This window comes from Colletes latitarsis, chromosome 9 (assembly GCF_051014445.1).
Source record: "Colletes latitarsis isolate SP2378_abdomen chromosome 9, iyColLati1, whole genome shotgun sequence".
Lineage (NCBI taxonomy): Eukaryota > Metazoa > Arthropoda > Insecta > Hymenoptera > Colletidae > Colletes > Colletes latitarsis.
The window spans coordinates 16,056,515-16,079,081 of record NC_135142.1 but is presented as its reverse complement, the minus strand read 5'-3'; the positions used below and the strand labels follow the sequence as shown (position 1 = coordinate 16,079,081).

General features: G+C 28.9%; 2 protein-coding genes across 3 annotated transcripts; one reads left to right on the top strand and one right to left on the bottom strand.

Moving 5' to 3' along the window:
• The first annotated feature begins 868 nt into the window (after positions 1-868).
• On the top strand, positions 869-17,175 carry Lqfr (clathrin interactor lqfR). 2 transcript variants are annotated; one of them, XM_076773080.1, is made up of 9 exons: positions 908-1,174; positions 5,752-5,831; positions 6,379-6,497; positions 7,942-8,324; positions 8,405-8,621; positions 9,317-9,872; positions 9,962-10,102; positions 14,221-14,448; positions 15,576-17,175. In XM_076773080.1, exons 1-9 carry the CDS (start codon positions 1,134-1,136, stop codon positions 15,668-15,670), a joined length of 1,860 nt encoding a protein of 619 aa, XP_076629195.1. In that variant the 5' UTR covers positions 908-1,133; the 3' UTR covers positions 15,671-17,175. The 2 variants fall into 2 exon arrangements, with proteins under 2 accessions (XP_076629194.1, XP_076629195.1); XM_076773079.1 differs by lacking the exons at positions 14,221-14,448; positions 15,576-17,175 and adding an exon at positions 10,936-14,202 and having other exon boundaries at positions 869-1,174.
• A 507-nt stretch (positions 17,176-17,682) lies between these two features.
• Positions 17,683-22,429, bottom strand: Nop56 (Nop56 ribonucleoprotein). The gene is made up of 4 exons (XM_076773082.1): positions 22,280-22,429; positions 20,886-21,457; positions 19,825-20,780; positions 17,683-18,233 (listed from the first exon to the last, which is right to left on the bottom strand). The coding sequence occupies exons 1-3, from the start codon at positions 22,280-22,282 to the stop codon at positions 19,859-19,861; spliced, it is 1,497 nt and encodes a 498-aa protein (XP_076629197.1). The 5' UTR covers positions 22,283-22,429; the 3' UTR covers positions 17,683-18,233; positions 19,825-19,858.
• Positions 22,430-22,567: the final 138 nt, after the last annotated feature.

Sequence of the window (22,567 nt, the reverse complement as noted above, 5' to 3'; positions counted from 1 at the left end):
TGTCACATTTATGCTACGCCCCTGATAAAAAAAAACAGATGAACCAATGAGATTCTTTCGTAGTCACTTGCTTTGTTTCGTAGCTTTATGTGAATTGACCGTACTATATATAGGTATATATAGTAGTAATAATATTTTCATAATTGTTCACTACAATTTGATAATGTATCCGATTTTGCATTTGATAAAAAGAATACATAGCATTTGTATATCTCTGTCTATCCAGTACAAAATTGGACTCTCATAGTGTTGCTGTTTTTCATTCACCATGGCTAGTACTAAAGTTGACTGTAAATACACATACAAAAAGTTTCGATATATGTATATGATAGTATTACTTCGCAAGTTTACACGAGAGAACATTACATATTAGTTGATATTTTTTATTAATGAAGATTGTTGAAAAATTCAGAATTCTTTTCGTTATTGTTGAGATTCTAAAAATGTTAATGAATTAGTTATATTGATAATTTGTGATCAAATACAAAAATATAATATGAAAATTAACAAAAGAAATTACGATAAATTGAAAAAACGGAGACTTACCCGATTAAAATTTTGTTTCAAACAATATGAATCCCACGATTCAAGCTATTGTCATCAGTTTTTAAATAATCAGTTGGCAACAGTTCAAATAAATAATATATTCAAATGCGACGTAAACATACCTGATTACAAATAATGATAATCCTGTTTTAAATAACTAAATACATACAAGCATCAAACAATTTATAGTTAACAATTAACTAGTTAATGTTAATTGGTGCATTAAATTTATTAAAGAGAATGCGTTTAGTGATTTATTCGATTAACTGGAAATTAATTTATTCTGGTCGCTAAAAGGATTCTATAGATTCAGTTGTCGAGTAATAATTGGAGAGGGATCATAAAAGTGTTACGTAGGAAAACGCGATAACGAAAAGTGAGGTTGGCAGACGTAAAACACCTGTGACGATTATTAGTTGAGTAGACCGTGGAAGGGATAACATGGCCACCGCCTGGTGACGTTCGTTCGCCGTCGCCGTCGCGAAATCAAATGCTCCCAAAAACATCTGGTGAACATTTATCAGTGTAAGTTCGATAGTTTTCTCGTGATAAACGTGTATTACATTCTGTGGAAAGTGTAAATTACGATGATGAACATGTGGAAAGTGCGGGAATTAATGGATAAGGCGTAAGTACGATTAAGTCAATTACACGCGATCTAACCTTGCTTTTACTTTTTTCAACACATTCCACTCTACTTCCTTTGATGCGCTGAATGATTTTTCGTTTACCCCTAAATTCTATATTCGTTAATAATGATTTTGCTTGTATTATTTAACAGATCAATCGCTCTCTACAAACCTATATTCGAAAATTACTTCTTTTACTATTACAAAACTATAAAATCGAGGTTCTGGTAAACTTATTTTCAAACGAATCTTTTTTACAATTCTTTGGAATAATTATGTTGTTATATTATACTATTAAAGCGAGTTATCGAATACCGATTATTCGATCGAATACAAGTTTCTGGGTCAAATCACAGCGAACGCCTTTTACAATATTAAGCAATATTATGTGACTATAAGAAGATAAAATAACCTATTATCTCTGTATACTTTTTATTAATGACGACACATATAATTGTATTGTTCCCTCTGCTATTTTTGTATTCTTTATTAATATCACATTCAATATGCTTTCTGCATTTATAATGTTTATAAATATAAACGGTAATAGATATGTAATTTAAAGCAATATTCATGAAGTATTTCGATAAATCAAATTAGGTATTCTAATAACGCATTATTTATTATATAACTTAACCATTTTTGTATTATGTATTTCTGCTTTATTGCTTGTTAATAATATTTGTATAGAAATATGTTATGTTTATATTCATTACTAGAATCTAATTTTTTTTACTTTTTTCTTAACTAGTCTACTTTCGAATTAAAAATATTTATTTTTCTCTTAATAAGACTGTACGAAAAAACAAAAATTTTCTCGTAGAAAAGTCTAGAATTAGCAGATAAGCTATCACCTATCAAGTTCGCGAACTGGTTGCTCTCCATGATAAATAAGACTGTCAGTTGAGAAAGTGTTGCATATTTAAAAGAAAGGAATGAGTTATATCAATGCAGTACTAGTTTTTGTCAATAAAAACATGTGAATGTAACGGCAAGCGTGTACCGATAATAAAAGACCGGATTACATCCATCAATATTTTTTAATTGTTCGTAACGCGCAATAAGTTTCAGTGATATGTAAAATATTGCAAGTGCTGGTAAAAACATTTCCGAACAAATTTATCGTAAAAATGATGTGTAATCATTGTTTAATACAATAATCGCTTTTCCACTTCCTTTCGTTCGGAAGAATGTTACATATTCTCGCGTGATTTTCACACCTGTTGTTAAGTTACGCTTTGATGCAGATTATAGCCGATTCGTGTGAAAAATATTCATAAAAATTGAAAGCAATAAAATTTCATGTCTAAATGAACATTTCATTTCGCCTTCTTTTTTCTGCGAAATCATGTTGTATATGTAAGTATGGTATGGTTACAGCACCGGTTCTTATGTTCATATACATATACGCTGGTAATTTTGAATTAAACAGTGGTTCTCAACCATCAGTATTATCTGTTTTTTGGTAATCCAATTCTTTCGATTACTTTTCTACTATTTGTTTTCCGTAAAATATTAAAGTATAACTTTTAACGTGCAATTATCGTTTACGTTTATTATTTGTTTAGAACGGTAACGAGTTAATTTATACTCACGATCGGAAATATGAGATTCTTCGTGATCTGTGGAAACCGAGAAGCGGAAGAACACTATTATCTCTAACAGTGCTTTCTGAATACAAATGCAATCCACGAACGTGCATGTGAAGATACCTTTCAGACACGAATGTTATTTTAACCGATGTGCTGTTCTCACGAACGACCACGTATTTGAACACTTGTTAGTTCATTTCACTCAGATTATATTTTTTTCTTAAACAAGTTTATATAAATTTTATTGTAAAGCATGCACATAAAACATATTTTCCGTAATAAGAAATACATTGATTGTTTCTTGAACCTCTTCCAGAAATATACAGGGTGTTTGGTAACTGGTGGTACAAGCGAAAAGAGGGTGATTCTACATGAAAAAAATAACTCTAAAATATAGAATAACAATTTTTTATGTGAAGCTTTGTCTTCAAGAAAATCGACTTTGTGGCGCGCATGTAACCGCACGATGGCGCTTCCCATTTGAATACTGCGCTCGCTAGACAGTCGCGGGGAATTCTTGTTCTTGTTGTATTACTATCGGACTATAATTTTGAAAGTTTTATAAAACATCTCTTCTTCGTTACCTCTGTAATTTCGCTCAATGGTTTATTAGACCCGAATAAATTACATTTTCTATTACTATTGGACCATAGACTTTGAATTTTCGCCGGGTATGCGTGCACTTAACCATGTCTCGTTATAGCGGATCTCGCTATAGATGATTGTCTCGATAGGTATTATTGCAGTTTAAGTTTGTTTTTATCGTAACGAAAAATTAGAAACATGTACTGTACATGTGTTGTCACAAGAAGAAGGCACAGCGTGTTTACATTCCCATTCTTGCTGCAGTCCGCTAATTGGCTGTCATCGACCTTCGTCACAGTTTTTGACCAATGCCTGTGAGTCAGTGGACTGCAACAAAAGTGCTGCTAAATATATAATTCTCCTCTTCTAATTCAATTTCTATGAACGTTTTCTAACGTATTTTGTTGTTTTAATGTATGAAAGACTACAATAATCTTTTCTTTTAATTTGCGAGTTTCATGGGGATGGTTCTGGCTATGAAAATTCTTAATTGCCTAAAAATGCGACGGTCGCTGTGATCCTTCTTTGTCTACTGTGGTCCGTTGACTTGAAGTCCCACGAGACGACAGAGGGGCAAGAGGAGTCGGACCGCCCATCTATCTATCTTGCTCTCTTGCTCTCAGGCAGTCCAGATGTGTGTGTAACTGTCGCGACGAATAGCGAACCAGAGTTCAATGTGTACGTGGAAATAAGTGTATCCCTTCTACTTTTCTCGCATTCCTGCCACGGGACTTCAAGTTAACAGAGAACAGTAGTAGGTACCTGTGTTGGGTCTCAATATAGTGTTTAGCGGTAAAGCTAATAGGTACAATAAACAATTCCGTGACACTGGAAGTGTTTATCAACTTAAACTTCAATCGAGACAATGATCTACAGCGAGATCCGTTATAACAAGACATGATGAAATGCACGCGACTCGGCAAAAATTTAAAGCCGATTTTTTCGAAAACAAAGCCTCACATGAAAAATTTTTATTCTATATTTTAAACTTATTTTTTCATGTAGAATCGCCCTCTTTTCGCTTATACCACCAGTTACCGAACACCCTGTATAAATGCTTCTATCTTAAATATTTTGTTGAACGTTAAATAAAGTAACGAAATCTTAAATAATGCGATTTTGTTTAGATGTTACTTTTAATTTCAAATGAAAATATGCAAAGTGTATTTGTTTTTGCTAATATACTTAAGGAAAATATAATTTTTATACTCCTGTAATAAAACTTTTAGAAGTAACATCTAGAGTTTATTTTACATTATTATTTCTCAACGAAAGTGTTCAAGGGAAAATAAACACATATGGAATAATATACAAAATTCTTACATATTAATTTTGATAATAATTAATGCTTAAAGTTTAACCATATATTTTATCAACCTTCCTATAATGCAATATAAAGTCGCTTATCATTACACGTTATCTTTCAATAAAGACGTTATTTGATTTTCTTATTTGATGATAAGAGTTAAAAACATTCGTGTATTTTTTCCGTCAATTTACCTTTTCCTTCGTTTAAAAATTTCAGTTGATCAATTGTTATTTTTTAAATAACTGTTATGCATGACAATTATTGTGTTTCAACAATAAAATTCTACCTAAATTATAGCCAAATGTTATTAGTTCAACGATCTAGTTATCTAGAGAGATGGACAAATTCGTGTGTAAACTAAATATAAAACACAACATAAATTTTATGAGGGATTTCATAATATTCAGATTATTAATTCTATTTAAATTTTCCATATACATACTTATAAATGAATTCAGCGTACTATTAAAGAATGCAGAAACAATTTAAGTTTTAAGTTTCGTATTTTTCATATCTTTTGTTTAAATCGATATACTATACCAATGCGTAATACCAATATGTGTATTGCTGTTTGAACTAGAAAGTCTAAGTCAACTATAGTATACTTTTTCTTCCTATACATTTAATTTTGTATAATTTTGTATTTTTACAGATTGATACATATTAAATATTATACTTAGAAAATGTAGAATTTTTTATTCGATTTATTCAGAAATTTCGAAATCGGTGACTGGAATATCATTAGAATGCTCTTGTTAGATGCGATTTAATGTTTGTAATAATTTTTATACGTAGGAATAGTAAATAAATGTAGAAGCAATGAATTTTTTTTTGTATTACAATAATACTTTTACAATATTTACAAACGATTTTGGAGTTTCGCAAAACAGTACATATGCTATTGGAATCTAAAAACAGAAAATTATTATGTGCAACTAGAGGCGTAAAATTATTGCGCAATTAACAGGTGTTCGCAGCATACATATACATGAATACAGTGAAAGTAATTCTACATCGGAATTAATAGCATCATCGCATATGCTGTTTTATGGTGTTTAATTTTTTGAAAAAATGAATGTTGATTTTACAGGACCAATGTGGTAATGAATTACACAGAAACTGAGGCAAACGTTCGAGAAGCAACAAACGATGATGCCTGGGGCCCTACAGGTACATATAAATCTTAATATTTCAACATGTATATTACTACATATATCTTTTGTAACTTTACTTGTATCTTGAAGGAAATAATTATGTATATGTTAATTACATCTTATTATTATATTAACATGATTTTTTACAATGTTATGAACTTGTTTATACTTCATCCTGTATATTAAAATCTTCATTTATATTAAAAATATTATAAATATTATTGGAAAACTTATACATAAATAAATTTTATTGATGTTACGACTAATACTCGTAATTAAAGTTTTATTTTAGATTTTGTTTAAATTGGTAATATTCGAAATTCAATGTTCCGAAAATGTTATTCAGAAATTTTATTCTATAATTATAGTCGGCGTAACTTTTGCGCGATAAATATTATATCGGGATACTTATTGACTATTTATTGTTTAAACAATTGTTAAGTTTTCTTATATAAGATTCTTTCGTATATATTTGCAATAGTAACTACTGACCCTGTGTAATGTTATCTCTTTTCGAAGTTCGACATATGGTAAAATTAATTGTGCCGTATGTATTTCTTCAGGGGCAATGATGCAAGAACTGGCTCAGGCTACATTCACATACGAGCAATTTCCCGAGGTAATGTCCATGTTATGGAAAAGGATGTTGCAAGAAAAACGGAATTGGCGTCGGATATACAAGGTACGTTTATTTTCATTATGGTCACATTTAGTTCGATCGTTTGATAAATGAATGCGTTAGTTAAAAAAATATGTCTTGCAAGAGATATTTAAACGAAGTTATATAAAAGTAATTTCGATTGATATAACAAAGACAAAAGTTTAAGGTCTTATACAATGTATGGATCTCGTACCTAAGGGGTTAATGGGTTTTTGATAATCGCTTGACCGATACTCTTAGTATTCGTGTCCTAATTGCATTTATTTAATGGATTACAAGAAATTTTCGTTCAATCAACACGTTATTTTTAATTTTTTATTATAAATTTACTATTTATTTAATCATAATTAATTAAATTTAGAATAAATGTCGTATTCTGAACTAACATTGCATGTCACTCTAACTTTTAGTGTTTAATTTTTTTTCTGATCCGAATCCGGAAAGAATAGGTCGAAACGTCGAAAATAATCTAAACTTTGTGTCTATCTATAATAATAAAGAAAGGAATTCATGCATTATGCAGAGTTCGAATGCAATCTGCCGATTTTTTTAATAGTTTGTGAAATAGTAGCTTATAACCTGCACGCCATCTGGTGCTTCCGCTGTTACCAGGGTTTTTTCCGGTGGATGTCGAACATCCCTTTTGTTAAGTATGCTGGCACGTGCCTTAGCTCATCTATTGCAATCAAGTGAATAAACCTTCTTCAATCATTATTACTGTGTTCCTTATTTAAACCCAACAATTATAAATATTATATGTATACATATATAGGGTGTCCCGTAGCATGTAGGATTCACTTCAGAGATGAATTCTACACTAGAAAATAATAATAAAAATTCATATAAACATGTGTCCTAATTGATCCTATTTTCAAGCTATAGTGAGATCTGTGTTGGAATAACTTTTTTGAAAAATGAAGATAATTGAACTAATTCCACTCACTAGTATCTGATATTCAATCTAGTATTTTAATTCTGTAAATACTTCCTGCAAACATTAGAGTACTAGATGTCAGATTATTGACATACATGGTGTGTGAAAATGGGAAGCTTGTCTAGTCAACAAGTGGCAGATATGAACCTTGAGCATGGGCTTATTATTATAAATAATACCTTGATAAACAGAGAGAGTAGGACAGCCAATGGCAGGATATCTTCATGCTTATGTTTAGATACAAGGTCATTTTGAACACCTATTGTGAAGGTAAATAGGTTTAATGTGTTCAAGAAGAAACTTACTACAACTTAAAAATGGGATCAAATAGTTTGTGACACATGTTTATATGAACTTTTGTTATTGTTTTCTTGTGTAGAATCTATTTCTGAAGTGGATCCCACATGCTACAGGACACCCTGTCTAATATTTATATTCACTCAGCAATGATAAGTGTCACAATATCAAATACAATTATATTGGAAAATTCACTTTTTTTATTTTCTAATAATTGTTTGTTTTTCTTTCCAGTCACTCTTACTTTTACATTATCTAGTTCGCAATGGTTCCGAACGAGTGGTTACATCATCTAGGGAACACATTTATGATCTTAGATCTTTGGAAAATTATACTTGCACAGACGAATTTGGAAAAGAGCAAGGGATAAATATTAGGCATAAAGTTAGAGAATTAATTGACTTCATTCAGGATGATGACAAGTTACGAGAGGAGAGAAAAAAAGCTAAAAAAAATAAGGACAAATATGTAGGTTTATCTAGTGAAGCAATGGGTATGCGATTTGGTGGTGGAGATAGGTGGACAGATAGTCCAAAGTGGGGTAAAAGTAGTATAGATGCTTATAATGATTGGGATCGAGAAAATCGAGGAAAACGTTTTGAAGATACAAATAACAGGTAGATATTGACATAAATATATTTTTTAAACAATACTTAAATATCTTCAGCATTATTTATGTTTTGCTTGTTTATAATAGTGACGATGGTGAAAGAGAGGATTCAGATAATGATGTTCATCCAAGTCCAAAAAGGGGAGGTAGAGAATATAGAGATACAATGGATAATACAGATCGTGTTAGTAAAATTACTTCTGTGTCAACAACTTCCACAAATGCTTCACCAGCACGAATGCCACGAACTATAAAGAAAGTAGATTTAGGGGCAGCTGCAAATTATGGAAGAGAACAATCTAATGTAAGCAAAGAAATATTAACCTCTCCGACTTGATGAACATATACCGTATGTTGACACGATCCATTACATGCGTCCGATGGATCGTATATTTTGATTCGACCTTAACAAATTTGCGATTTTTTATCAACTTATGAAAGATATTTTGAATGAAAATTATTTCATTGTATAACATTTGAACATATTGTACATTAAGTTCCTGTATTTATTACATACATTTTCTTATTTTATCTTTTTTAAATATTAAGAGAGGATAAAGCAAACCCCTTGATTTTTCACTTTCATACCTAATGCTTTCAGGGGAATTTTCTTTCGTTTTAAAAAGGTTTCGAATGTTATCGCTATCCAAAGTCACTCAGTCAGGAAACGATTTGTTTATTTGATATTTTGATAAAAGTTTTATATACAAACTAAAATGCTAGCAATTCGAATTATTCTTTATTTTATTATGTATATATAATGATAGAAGAAATCGTATTCGAGAACTATTGATTTAACGCGTTATATTCAAACCTATGTCGGTCAGTTTCAGGTTGTATAGCATTGGCTGTGTGTGGAGGCACACAGTATGAATGTGCACGGTCGGAGGGATTAATTATTAAAGATTGTAGTTAGCGTTATTGATGTAGTAATTATAATTGACAAGCATTGATTATAATAATACAAATTGAAGATTATAAATGATATTAAATTTACAGAATGGTATATCTGGATCGCAAAATAACTCTCTGACTTTACCTATCAAACAAAAAAGTAAAAATGACATTCTAAATGATATCTTTGATTCTCAAAATGAGAATAATACCAAATCAGTTGTTGATGATGACGATGATTTTAATCCAAGGGCAAATACTCAACCTACTGTACAAAGTCAAAATGCAAACGTAGATTTTGGAGATTTTACTAGTGCATTTGGCAGTCCTACTGTGAAAACGAAAGACAGTAACGATGAATTTGCAGATTTTACATCTGCTTTTAATGCTTCTGTAACAATATCTAATTCTCCAGTACAATCACAATTGCCACAAACACAAATAAATTTGATAGGAGCAACAATACCAAATATTAATAGTCCTGTAACTGGCAATGCGAATAATACAATGTTTATGAATACCCAGTCAATAAACACACCTTCTTTTGCACCTATAACTTCTGGAAACGCACTTCCACAAAATTCTAATATGAATAGTAATCTGTTTGATACTTTACAACCACAAGTACTCAGTAATCAACAAACACTGAATAACAATGCAGGTACATTATGGATAACTATTAGTTTGTATTAAATTGTTATTCACGATCAAAAAGTATATGGATTTTAATATAAAACTATTTTTTTTTAGCACCTACGACTACAGATCTTTTATCAGATTTAAGTACTTTAAATTCTGTAACTACTAGTTCTATTGATAGGCAAACAAATACCACAGACAACTCCAATCTTTTCATGAACATGAGTTCACCACCTATGATTAGCCATGGAGGTAAGCATATTATATTCAGTTATACTAATGCAATTATAATTTTATGATTTAGCAATACTTAATCAATCAAATCAGTAGTATGTAAGAAATATTTATTACATTCTAATATAATTAGAGATTGTGATCGTATAAACATGAGCACATTCTGAAACCAAAATGTTTTTTCTAAAAATTATAATACATCAAAAACATTAAATAATCGTAAACATTTATTTGTTTGTTTCTGCTATTAAACCGTTTAAAAGAATTAAACGTTTTTTCAAAGTTCATTGCTTGAAATAGTTTCTTTATAATTAATCTCAAACTATTTATTGAATTTGAAAATGTAAAATAACATCAAAATACAAAAATTAGTCCTTTAGCAACTTTGTAACCCATCAATTTCTGTTATTAAAAATAAAATTTGTTTCTTTAAATTATAAATTAAAAATTCAGTAATTTGTCTAAAACATTTTTCGACTTAACAAATAGTTTAAGATGAATTGTGGATTAATTTTGAAGAGCTTTGTCAAGAATAACAAAATCATCTAAAATCTTTCAATATTCTATAGATTTATTCTGGTTATATTTAAAAAAAAGAAACATTGTTTCTTTGTAAATAAATTTCTGTATTACTAAATCATAAAAGGATTTAAAATGCATTTAATATCATAAAAAAAGAAATTTTTATTACACTTGTCTTGTATTGCTTATTAGTTAAAAATTATTTATATTATATTTTTATTTGAAAAAAGCATACAAATTTTTATTACAAAATTTTATGCATGCCATATTTAATCTTGAGGATGCATTTAAAGATAATATAATACCCCCAAAAGAGACTTTCCTTACAGCATACAAGATAGAAGAAAGCTTCATCACTTCAGCTGAAAATCTTTCAAAACATGCTGCACATCGACTTTTGGGAGAATTATGTTGTATGGGTCCTATCAAAAGCCATAACAGTTTGAAAAAACTAAAGTCGTATATTTCTGATTATATAAAATTCTTACCAGGCTCGTATACACCACAAAAACATACTATGCTTGATTTTGATCCTGAAATTGATTTTATGTTACATGGAAGAATTTTAGAAGAAATTATCGAAAAATTTGATTCTAATTGGCCATTGCAAGAAAATACATTAGATCCAATAGTTAAACGTTTAATCATTGTTGACGGCGCTACTTTATCAATCTTTGCTGAATCTTTATCAGCATTAAATTTTGCTTTAAAACAAACTGAAGATGAGAAAAAGATGTTTACTATTTCAATAATTTTAGAATTATTAATGAAAAGTGATTCTTTGTTTTCTGCAATAATAAATGTGTGCAAATGTAAAACTCAAAATGTAAGACAAGAAGAAGAGTTGGATCAGATATGGCGAAATACGGTACAAATTTTAATTTCATTACCAAATCGTGTAGCTAATAAACTGAAAGATAAAACATTTGATACTTTTCTTCCTCAAATGTATTTTAAGATTGTAATATTTCATATTGCCCGTACAATATCGTTTATAAATAGTGGATTGTATTATGGTGTCCATTCAGAGGTAAAACCACTCTCAGTTTTAATCAGTAAATTGATAATTTCTACAAAACCAGAAAATTTGTTGCCCTTGACACACATTTTAGCGGAATGGTGTTTTCAAAATAAATATAATATACAAGATGTAGTACAAAATATATTAAAAACATTAGATACACCAAGTATAGAACCAATAGCTGTATTATTTTTAAAACATAGCAATGTAAAATTTGGAGTTTATCGAATTTTTGGCGACGTGTTATCAAATTCAAATTGGAAATACACATTAACAACGAAAATTCCTTTAATGCGTTACTATAATGACGAAAATTTAGTAATGAATTTGAGTTCGTATTTATCGCAATTTTTAAATGAAAATCATATTCTGGTTGAATTATTAATGAAACTTCTAGATGTTTGGGGCGATAAATGTGCTTTGAATCATACTTCAGTGGATCAACATAAATACATTTCGAAATTAATAATTATGTGTATGAAAAAATCAAAAAATTACTTAAGTAGAGATGAAAAGGATAATATCCAAAGATTGTTGTTTTCTGGTATATCAGTTCATCTTGAATGTTCGCATATTATTTTAAGAGCAATAGGAATGTGCATTGGTGAAATTTTCACTAATGAATTATCTGCATCAGATGACGCGCCAAAGCTTTCTTTTGAATATAGCAATATGCCAACTGATATAACAGATTTAGTTCAGTCTTTAAAAGAATTAGATACATTAACAGAAAATTCAGAAATAATGAAACATATTGTAGAGAATGATTTAATTTTTGATGATATTGAATTTGATACATTAGGTGATAAAAAACTGTATGAGTTAGGTGTAGAATGTAGCTGTATACCTAAAAAGACAGTAGAAATAAAAGATAACAATAAATGTGCAGAAATTTCTACGAAAATAAATTTAAAAGAATCAGTAACGACACATGTAACAATGTCAAAACATAATGCATTAATCAAAAGCAATATTGAAAATGATTCAGAATTGGATAGTGATGATGATTTAGTGCCATACGATATGTCTCACGATACAAAAAGTACTGAAAAATTACGTCCAGCCTATTTACGAGATCTACGTGATAATTTAGTAAATGAAAAAAATTCAACAAATCCAGATATCTTTTCAGAATCATTAGAAGTTTGTGAAGAATTAATATTATCGCAATTACCAGGCGATGATGTATCTTTTAGTATTGAATTATTGGAACTTCTTATCACACTTAAAGAAACTTGTTATGTAGAAAATTTTGACGTATTAATATTTAAATCTTGTGTAGCTATAGTAACTGTGTATCCCAAAGAATGTGCTGCATTTTTATGTCAACAATTTTATACAGAAGTTGATAAATATTCTATAAGTCAACGATTACTGTTTCTAGATGTTTTGGCAGAATCTGCGAGAAAATTATCAAGTATTCCAGTTAATCAAAATAAACAAAATACAATCAACACAACAAAGCAAAAATCAAGAAAAAATGAAATGTCAAACAAAGTATCACTTTTTATTAATACTGAAAAAAGTCAGCAGTATAATGTACTTTACAATGATGATTTTGAAGAATTTGAAAGGGCAGAAACTCAAATTGTGGATTGGCGAGAAATTGTTGATAAAAGAATTGAATTAAATACAAAAAGATACACACATAGTACAAAATCTTCCAAAACATTTAAAAATAAATTTGCAAATGTTGCATTCTCGTTTTTCTATCCACTCTTGTATAATTTCGGTAAACAGGGTACTTGTTTGAATAGTGGATTGCAGATTTTCTTGGATCAAGAAAACATCTTATTAATTCGATTTCTCAAAACTTTATCTACAGTAATGGTAGCAGCACAAAATTGTTTATTAGCTCCAAAAATGGGAAAAGAAGTCTTGGAATTATCATGGTCCCTGCGGTATCATGATCAAGCAAAAGTTAGAGTAGCAGTAATAGAAAGTGTTGCAGCTGTCCTTATTTCAGTGCCAAAAAATACAATCATAAATGAATTATTTGAAACTATCATTGAAATAAGACTATGGCTTTTAGATTTGTCTCAAAATGTAATTAGTGGTGATCATGACAAAGAATGCAGAAGTTTAGGTGCTAGAGTGGTATCTCTGATCAATTCTATTATAAGTTCTACATTTGAAAGTTAATTATTAAAAGAAATTAGATAAGACTTTCGTGAATGCATTTTAATATTTTCACAACAATGAGATGAATATTGTTGAACTATTCATATAGTTCACTCTAGAATTTGATAGTGCATATTTGCATGCCATTAAAGTTATGAATAAAATAAAATAAAATAAAATAGTACAGTGAATTTTGTATTTTGATTCATTATTTGTCATACATGAATAAAAGTTTAAATGTCGACTAGAAAGTATAATTTATGGTACATAATGCGGTTTATAAAATTTAGATAATTTATTTTTTCAAGTAATTGTAATAAGTCAGTATAATATCATATATTAAATAAAAAATTACTTCTAAACATTTAACCTTTTTGCCATTTAATTAGTTAATGTAATGTAAATGCAAAAATATAATAAAGTACTGAAGACAAACGTGTGTTATTAAAACTAAAGGAAATGTCACATTTAGGAACAATTGGATTACCATCTGTTACAAATCTTCTAACCCCTACATCTACCAATTCCAAAAATCAAATGTCAAGCAATACATCTACACAAGTTGGTTCTACATGGGCAGCTTCAGGATTGAATATAGATCTTGACAATATAATGGGAAGTAAAGCTAAACAAATGGGACCTGCACCAACAATGAATCAAATGGCAAGCAATAGTCCACAACATCAAATTAAACTTACAAGTAAGTGAATCATAAAATATAGCTTTTTAACTTGGTATGGTACAAATAATACTGATATTTAATATAATATTTAAAATTCTGTAATAGTACAATAAACTCTTCAAAATTCAATTTACATTGTGTTTCTTTGAATTCGAAACGGTGGAATATGTCGTGTGGATTTAAAGTTATAGAAGAATATTCTTAACAAAAATTAATTAAAGAAGGACACTATACAGTATAAATGTTATTTTTGTAGGTGACATAGTGGAAATGATCTTAATAAATTCAATAGGCTACAATAAGATGAACTTCAAATGACCTTGAGTATAGAAACATTAGTACATGAATACTTTAAATACCTTCGTACCTCTAGGTGGCACAACAAAATGTTAGAGAAGGAAAATATTTAGTCTAAAGGGACACAGGTTATGATTGACAAAAAAAATTTACCTTGAGGACACTTTCAAGATTTCAAAATCATTGGTATCTTTTTTATCACTGTGATATTATAATTAATGTCAAGCTCAATTCAATGATGTATGATAATATGATTTCAAATAACCTTGAGAACTTAACATAGCCAAGGTCATTTGAATCATACCATTATCCTATTTGAACCAAACATTTTCCTCCTCTGACACTTTCTTTTATTATGGAAAGCAATGAAAACATTTAAGGTCATTTGAAGGTCATTTTATTACAGGTCAATGAATTTGTTGTAGAATGAGCTATATGCTCACATAAATACAAACATATATGTATAGTTCCATATAATATCTCTCTTTATACTAAATAATTTTTTAAGAATTTTTTTTTGATAATTTTAATTCTGCACAATATTCCACTGCTTTTAGTTCAAGGAAACATCATGTTAAAAAGAAAATTTTGTATCATAAAAAGTGTTTTGCCAAAAACTAATTACATTAAATTGCTATACATCAAAGTAAAAAAACAAAACTGAATTTTTCTATTTCGTAAAACAGAATATTTTAATTTTCTGAAGAAAAAGTTTCTATTATGTCTTTATTTTGTTTAATATTCCAACTTCGATTAATTGAATTTTATACCATGCAATATACAATTCATTGTATTGTAAATTGTGTGAAAGCAGTTATTATATGATAAAGAAAATATAATTATTTTAGCAACACCAACAATGGGATATGCATCACCTATGATTCAACCTCAGCAGCAAAAACAGCAACAAGTAAATCCAGCATTTTTTCCTGCATTTCAATAAAAACTTAAGTAAGTGAATGTTGATACGAAGGCATAAATGGAGTTAAAATAAATTTTCTATTTTGTGGGCGGAGCAGTTTAAGTATACACAGGGTGCAGCTGTAAACAATTGCATATTGTAAATGTCAGAGCAAAATGATCGATGAAATATACATTGCATAATCATGTGTTCATATAAAGTTGAAAAGGTATTTTCAATTTCTGAATTTTGTATATTATAATTCTCAGTTGATCAGTTTGTTAATATTCTGCTGTATGAATTTTGTTACTGTCATTTTACTGTCATCTAACAATTACTAAGGAAAACAATTTATTGAAAAATATACATATAATCGTAATAAGTGCTTCCCTGTTATAGTTAGTTTTGCACGAAAGAAAATTATACAAAATTATAGTATTTAAGGAAAATAGATGAATATGAATGCATGATGCAGGATACAAGACCTTATTACCTTAAAAAGAAGCACAGAAGCACAAAATCGGCGCAACGGAACGTTTCCGTGCTTTAAAAGCGCTCCACTCAGCATGGTGATTTATTAATATTATATGTTTATGGTCCATTGTAAATTATTTAAGGACTTTGTAGTTGCGTAATTATATAGTTATGCAAAATTTATCATCTTTGTGATTGAATGATATTCTAGAATTTTTGTAAAGTAGACGAGGAAAGTAAAAATTAAATAGCACTTCCTTAGTTACTTGTTACTAACAATGAAAAAATGCATATCTTTCCGGATAATTGTTTATGCGATTATTAAGAAAAAAAATAATTATGAATAATTAATCATTAACCATTAGATTATTAAGTCATATTTCCTTTACGTGTGCTGTTCATTAGCAATGATTTCATAAATCTTTGCTGCATGATACTGAAATATATCATAAAATAGGTTTGTTATAGAATATTTATTATTAATGAAAGAATGTTGAAAAAATTGTCTGCATGCTATATTCGTTATTTTTATTTGACAGTTATATTTTAATACAATAGATATTATGTTTTGTTATTTATAAAGTAGAAAAAAAATTTTAAAGTTATTTCAGAATTTGCAGCAAAGTTCAGATTTATATTTATACGTATTCTTGAATGAATGATTTAGGTAATCTGTTGCTTTCACAGAACATGTACTATACTATTAATATGTATAGAATAAGTATCCTAACATCGTATTTTATATGGTTGAAAGTATTTTACATTTATCAAACAGTTTTATTGTTAAGTTGTTATCAAATTCTATTTCGATTCTCATAAAGTTGATGTGGAATTACAGGCTTCTATGCAAATATCAGAGACTGAATCGTGTAAGGGAAAAATGGATCCTTTACATTTTCCATTATTTGAGCATTTTATATGAAACAAAATGTTTGATGTAGATGGGAATATATTTTTAAAGTGTTAAAATATACATATGTATGTATGTATTATTGTACAAACATAAACAAGTATAGGTAATATGAATAAGTGCGGTAATCGATCAAACCGCTTGAATAATAATAGAGGCACGATTACAGTCTGGAATTACAGAGGCCTTTATATGAGTCAAACTCGATGAAAATTAGAATCATGGAAATTAATCAATCTCTTTCTGTTAGTGAATAAGTTTTATAAATTTTTACATAAGATATTGGTAAAAAGTTATATATTCAAAAACTTTTATTAATTTTACATCTGAGAAATAGGAAACAAAAGTGATATGTATTGTCTCATTGAAATACCCATTCTTAATTCCTGTTTAACTATAAACTGTATTTTTATGCTATTTGCGCGCGATGATATTGTTCATTGTACGTTTTACTTATAGAATTCATTTGTTTTATTTAATTACACGTCGTTAATGAAATTTTTTCATTTGCATCATTGTTATGAGTACACTTATAAAATTTATTATGTGTACTATCGTATATGTGTGAAACGAGTTATAATTACTTACTTACGAGTATATAACAATTTCAAAAGTACTTTTTATTGTTCTTTATATATATATGTATAATTGCATTTATCATCAAAGTATTTTTAAAATAACAAGTATTACATTGAATATGTATAATTGCATTTATTATCAAAGTATTTTTAAAATAACAAGTATTACATTGAAACGATTAAGCAATATTAATCAATATGTACTGGTACATATCAATATTAATCGCGCGTATAGAGTTCATATTTAAAAGTTACATGCCTTACACAGATTTATGTATAAAACAATAATACAGCATTGGAAGTTATTGTTCCTCTGAAAAAATTCGGGACAGTCATGTCACTTACAATATATACATACGTGCGAATGATAACCAATGGCTCACTTGTCGATTTCTGACTGAATATTGTTTACAGTAGCCGCGATATTTGTAATTATTAATTCTTCAGGTATTTATACTTGCATCACAGTTTTATCGTTATTAAATATGCTCATTGGTGCTGGTGTTAATAAGAATTCTTAACTATTATAATTTATTCACTTTTAACATCACAAAGTACCTTTCCCTTATATAATTGGCGATTTCCAATTTATTATCCTTTTGTATACTATTTCATATTAAAGTTGAAGTTTAATCTTGTATTCCTGTAATATACAATATTTTACTACATACATTTCAAAGTAAACGTATAGAAATTAGGGGTGGGTGGATTCCCCGACATTTTGGGTTTGGGTCGCGTTCCAAAAGTTTGTGATATTGTGAAATTTTCGGGTATCGACATTGAAATCGACTCAAGTAGTGCTTAGGTAGAGTCGATTTACAATTTGCAATCAATCGAAAATCATTATTTAAGCATTCATTTAACAGAATCGTACACAAGCTGCATTAATTACGTCGTTGAGTAAATGCGGATTGAATACTCTTACTACACCTATTATTTTTGTCATTGACAATGGCAGCAATATTGTAAATGCAATTGAATTTAATAAAGATCGAAGAAAAAATAAGTGTAAAATTGTCGATTCGACCTAAGCATTACCTGACCCGTCTTCGACATCGGGTACCCGAGTATCACAAGCTTTCAAGGCCCGACCTGACTCGAGGCTCGGGTACCCACCCACCTTTAATAGAAATATAACCAAAATTCTTCAAAATGCAATAAAGTGTAGTTCTGTTTTTCTGTACTTATTCAATTATTAATTTGTTATTTACTTGCATTTTTAGATTTCTGTATTTATTAGTTTGTAAAAGCATTTATAAGCAAATACAAAGCCAAGAATAATTCGCATTTTAGGTAATTTTTTAAGAAAGTATTAATTTTAAAACGCTACTCAATGTCAGAAAAGGTGTAAATTTAAAAGAAGTTCGAAAATGATGGGCATAACCGAGATTAACAATAAAATATTCAGAAAATGCGAGTAATTAATATAATATTTATACAAAATTATTTACCCATTATCAGTTAAGTAAACAAAATTAACGAATCACGAAAAAAACACAAGTGTTATCGTATAGTTAAAAAAAGTAAGAAAAGATGAACTTTTACTCAGACAAATTTTACATAATTAAAAATTTCATGCTATACTTTATAAAAAAAATCTATATGAAGAATAAGTTGGATGGATATAATAATACTTAGGGAATGTTTTTGCTTATTAAAATATGTTTGTATTAAAAATGTCTGAAAATCAAAGTTTGATTACTATCTAATTATACTCGATCAGATTGTACTGTACGAGTGAAATAAGTAAAAAGATAATATACAATGAATTGAATAATTTTTAATTATGAATAAAATGACAAATCCAAATATAAATACATATACATTTATTTCTAATACTGCACATATTAAAGTAAAAGAAAAACTGGATATAATACAAGAAGGGAGTAATGTACAGTATATGTGTATATAATTATTTAAGTTACAAAAAATTATATTTAACAGTTGTTTGTTTTTTCATAAAATTATACACATTTTGAAAAAAATTTCAAGAGTCAAGTAATACGTTAGGTACATGAAAAATAATACGTCTAAGTTATAATTGAATATAGTTGTCATATTTTTAACATAACTTTAGAAGTAAAATATTTAATTAATAATAAATCAAATAATAATTTGTTAAAGATTACAATTACAATTGGAATTATTTAGAAGACACGATCTATTTAAAGTTTGAACTTAATATGTAACTTACACAGCACATTGACTAAAGAAATTGATTACAATCAACATACCATTATAGTTACAGAGAGACTCGAAATACAGTTTTTATTCGTCTTCGGTTATGCTTTTTGACTTTTTCTTTTTTTTCTTTTTCTTTACCGGTTCTTCAGTTTCATCTTGCACGCCATTCTCAACAAACCCATTTTCTGTTCCATTTTTTGTTCCATTTTCTAGAACATCGCTTCTTTTCCTTTTCTCTTTTTTCTTTTTCTTTTTAGGCGATTCTATTTGCATACTTTCTATTATATGCGCAGCTTCTTGTAATGCTTCTTTCATTACGTCTATGTTTTTCTTAGGTACTTCACCAGTTTCATAAAATTTCAATCTATCTTCTACTTGCTGCCGCAATTTTTCGCCAAACACATTAGTTGGTGTTTCAGTAAAACAATCGATTCTTGATGCTATAGAACATTTATTTGCAAGATACCTTGATATCCTACCCTTATTTTTAGTACCAGCACGACCAATGAAAGTTGAATGAAACAGTAATCCATATTTTGGAGTATTGCCCTTTGTTTTTAATGCTCTGAATAAAGCCTTTTCTGCTCCCAGTATTTGTACAGTAGAAGCCGGATATTTGGCTAAATTCGTAAGAGATCCAGCATGTGCTATTAATCTAGCTCCTACTTGGTCACCAATTAATGTAGCCAAATTGGGAGCTACTCCAGCCATCTTAGATTTTAAATATTCTGATAACTGCTTTCTGTAATCAGCTAATGCAATAACACGTGCTGCAAACATTTCAATATTAAGAAGATCAACAGGACTAATATCCATTCCCATAGATGATTTTGATGCGTCAATAATTGCTTGAGCTTTAGCACTATCCATAACAACTTCTTCCAAAGCTTCTAATTTTTCTTCTGTGAGTTCTTTTCTATTTTTTATTAATTGTGCAACTTTGGCGTACATGTAATTCTCAGGAACTATTTTCACAAGTTCTGGGAAATGATAACTGTACCATTCTCTACAATTATACAATATAATATACACATAAACATAAATTCTACTCAAATATATATTATTTTATTTACAATTTGAAAAAATTGAATTATATATTGTAAATGCTTACCTTATACGCATGCTAAATGTGTTTATGTCTTTATCCAATTGATCTAACAAAGCAATGCTTTGTATGATCATATTATCTACGCGATTTACATTAAATTTCACTTTAGCCCTAGAATAACTATGACCCAATCCTAGTTGTGCAACACCAGAACTTTTAGCAGTGAAACCTTTTACCAAATTATGGAAATGAAATCTAATCCCTCTAATAATTTCTGGGACAGCACCAGTATAATCACATTTTATATCCAACGCTTCTGTGATACTAGCTCCAAGTTTTGGATCAGCAACACCAAGAACAACTTTTTCTTTTTTCCCTGCTTTCGGTATACACGAATCTAGGAATAACTGTAAATCTTCTGGAACAATTCCTTCAGAGATATTGTTTATATTTTCCAGAGCAGCCAAAGCAGTTTTAAAAGGTGAAAATCCAATAAGTTTGACGACTGCATTAAAACGCGACAGATCTGTGACAGATGCTTCAACCTGAGGCATTAACATTCCTACCTCTTCGAATTCTTTAACGGCAAAGATAGCATAGCCAGCAGCATGCTCGAATAAGACAAACAGCTTCGACTGAAACATTTAAATCGCAAACAATTGTTTAGAATGATGGTTCTTAACAAGTTCATGACAGATTGAACCACCGATGGATTTGTACCAGTAGATGGTACAAATTCAGGCCTGTCGTGAACGTGTCAATCTTTCATTTATTATGGACTATTTATAATCAATTTTTACATTTGGAAGATACAGATTTATTATAAATAAACAAACACAGCTGCAGCATTAAATGCATATCTATAATCAACCTATGATTTAGAGTATTGCAATTATTTAAATTTATTGCAAAAATTTTCTACTGCTGCTAATGTAAAAGATATTAAAAATATTTATTACTTTTATAGAAACATTTTATAAAATTTATCTTTATTATTCAACAAAATTGTATTAGTTTACAAGAATATTAAACTGACTTTGAATATAAAATATCTTTATAATGTTTTATTTAATATCATTAATACGAAACAATATGTTTCACAGATATACTTAATGAACAATGTCATATGGAAACACAATTCATTGAGGATATTTAAAGTATTTTTACACGTGTTTTTATAGACGCTAAAATGAAATTTTCTGATGCCTATATTCGTACCACGCATGTTTAAGTATTTGTTACTTCATTAAGGAATCTGTATTTTCAAATACAAATACGTGAAAATATTATTTTCATTTTATTTGAAACAGAATACCTATAAAATTAAATAAATTGTAACTTCAAGCATTTTTATATTTAAGCCGAAATATCGTATAAAAAGTTCTGTTTGTACGTAATCTCATAAAACAGTCATACCAAAAACAAAGGTTATAGATATAATAGTTGCACTGACTTACCATATTTCGTTTATTTTGTATTCCATTCAATATTTCGAACAATTACTACACAAATCCGAAATCGTAGTACTACGGTTAGAAAACGAACATGTGTTCCGGATATAGTAGGATTTCAGATATAGTATAAACAGAAGGAAAGATGGAGTTTGTAATGTTTCCTGGGATTTGAACTTATACTGATACTTTTGTACAAAATTTGTTTAATTTTAAAATCATTAATTTAGATTCGAATATACTGTGACTTAAAAAGAACACGTTCTTAGAAATTACATTAATTTGTTAAAATTG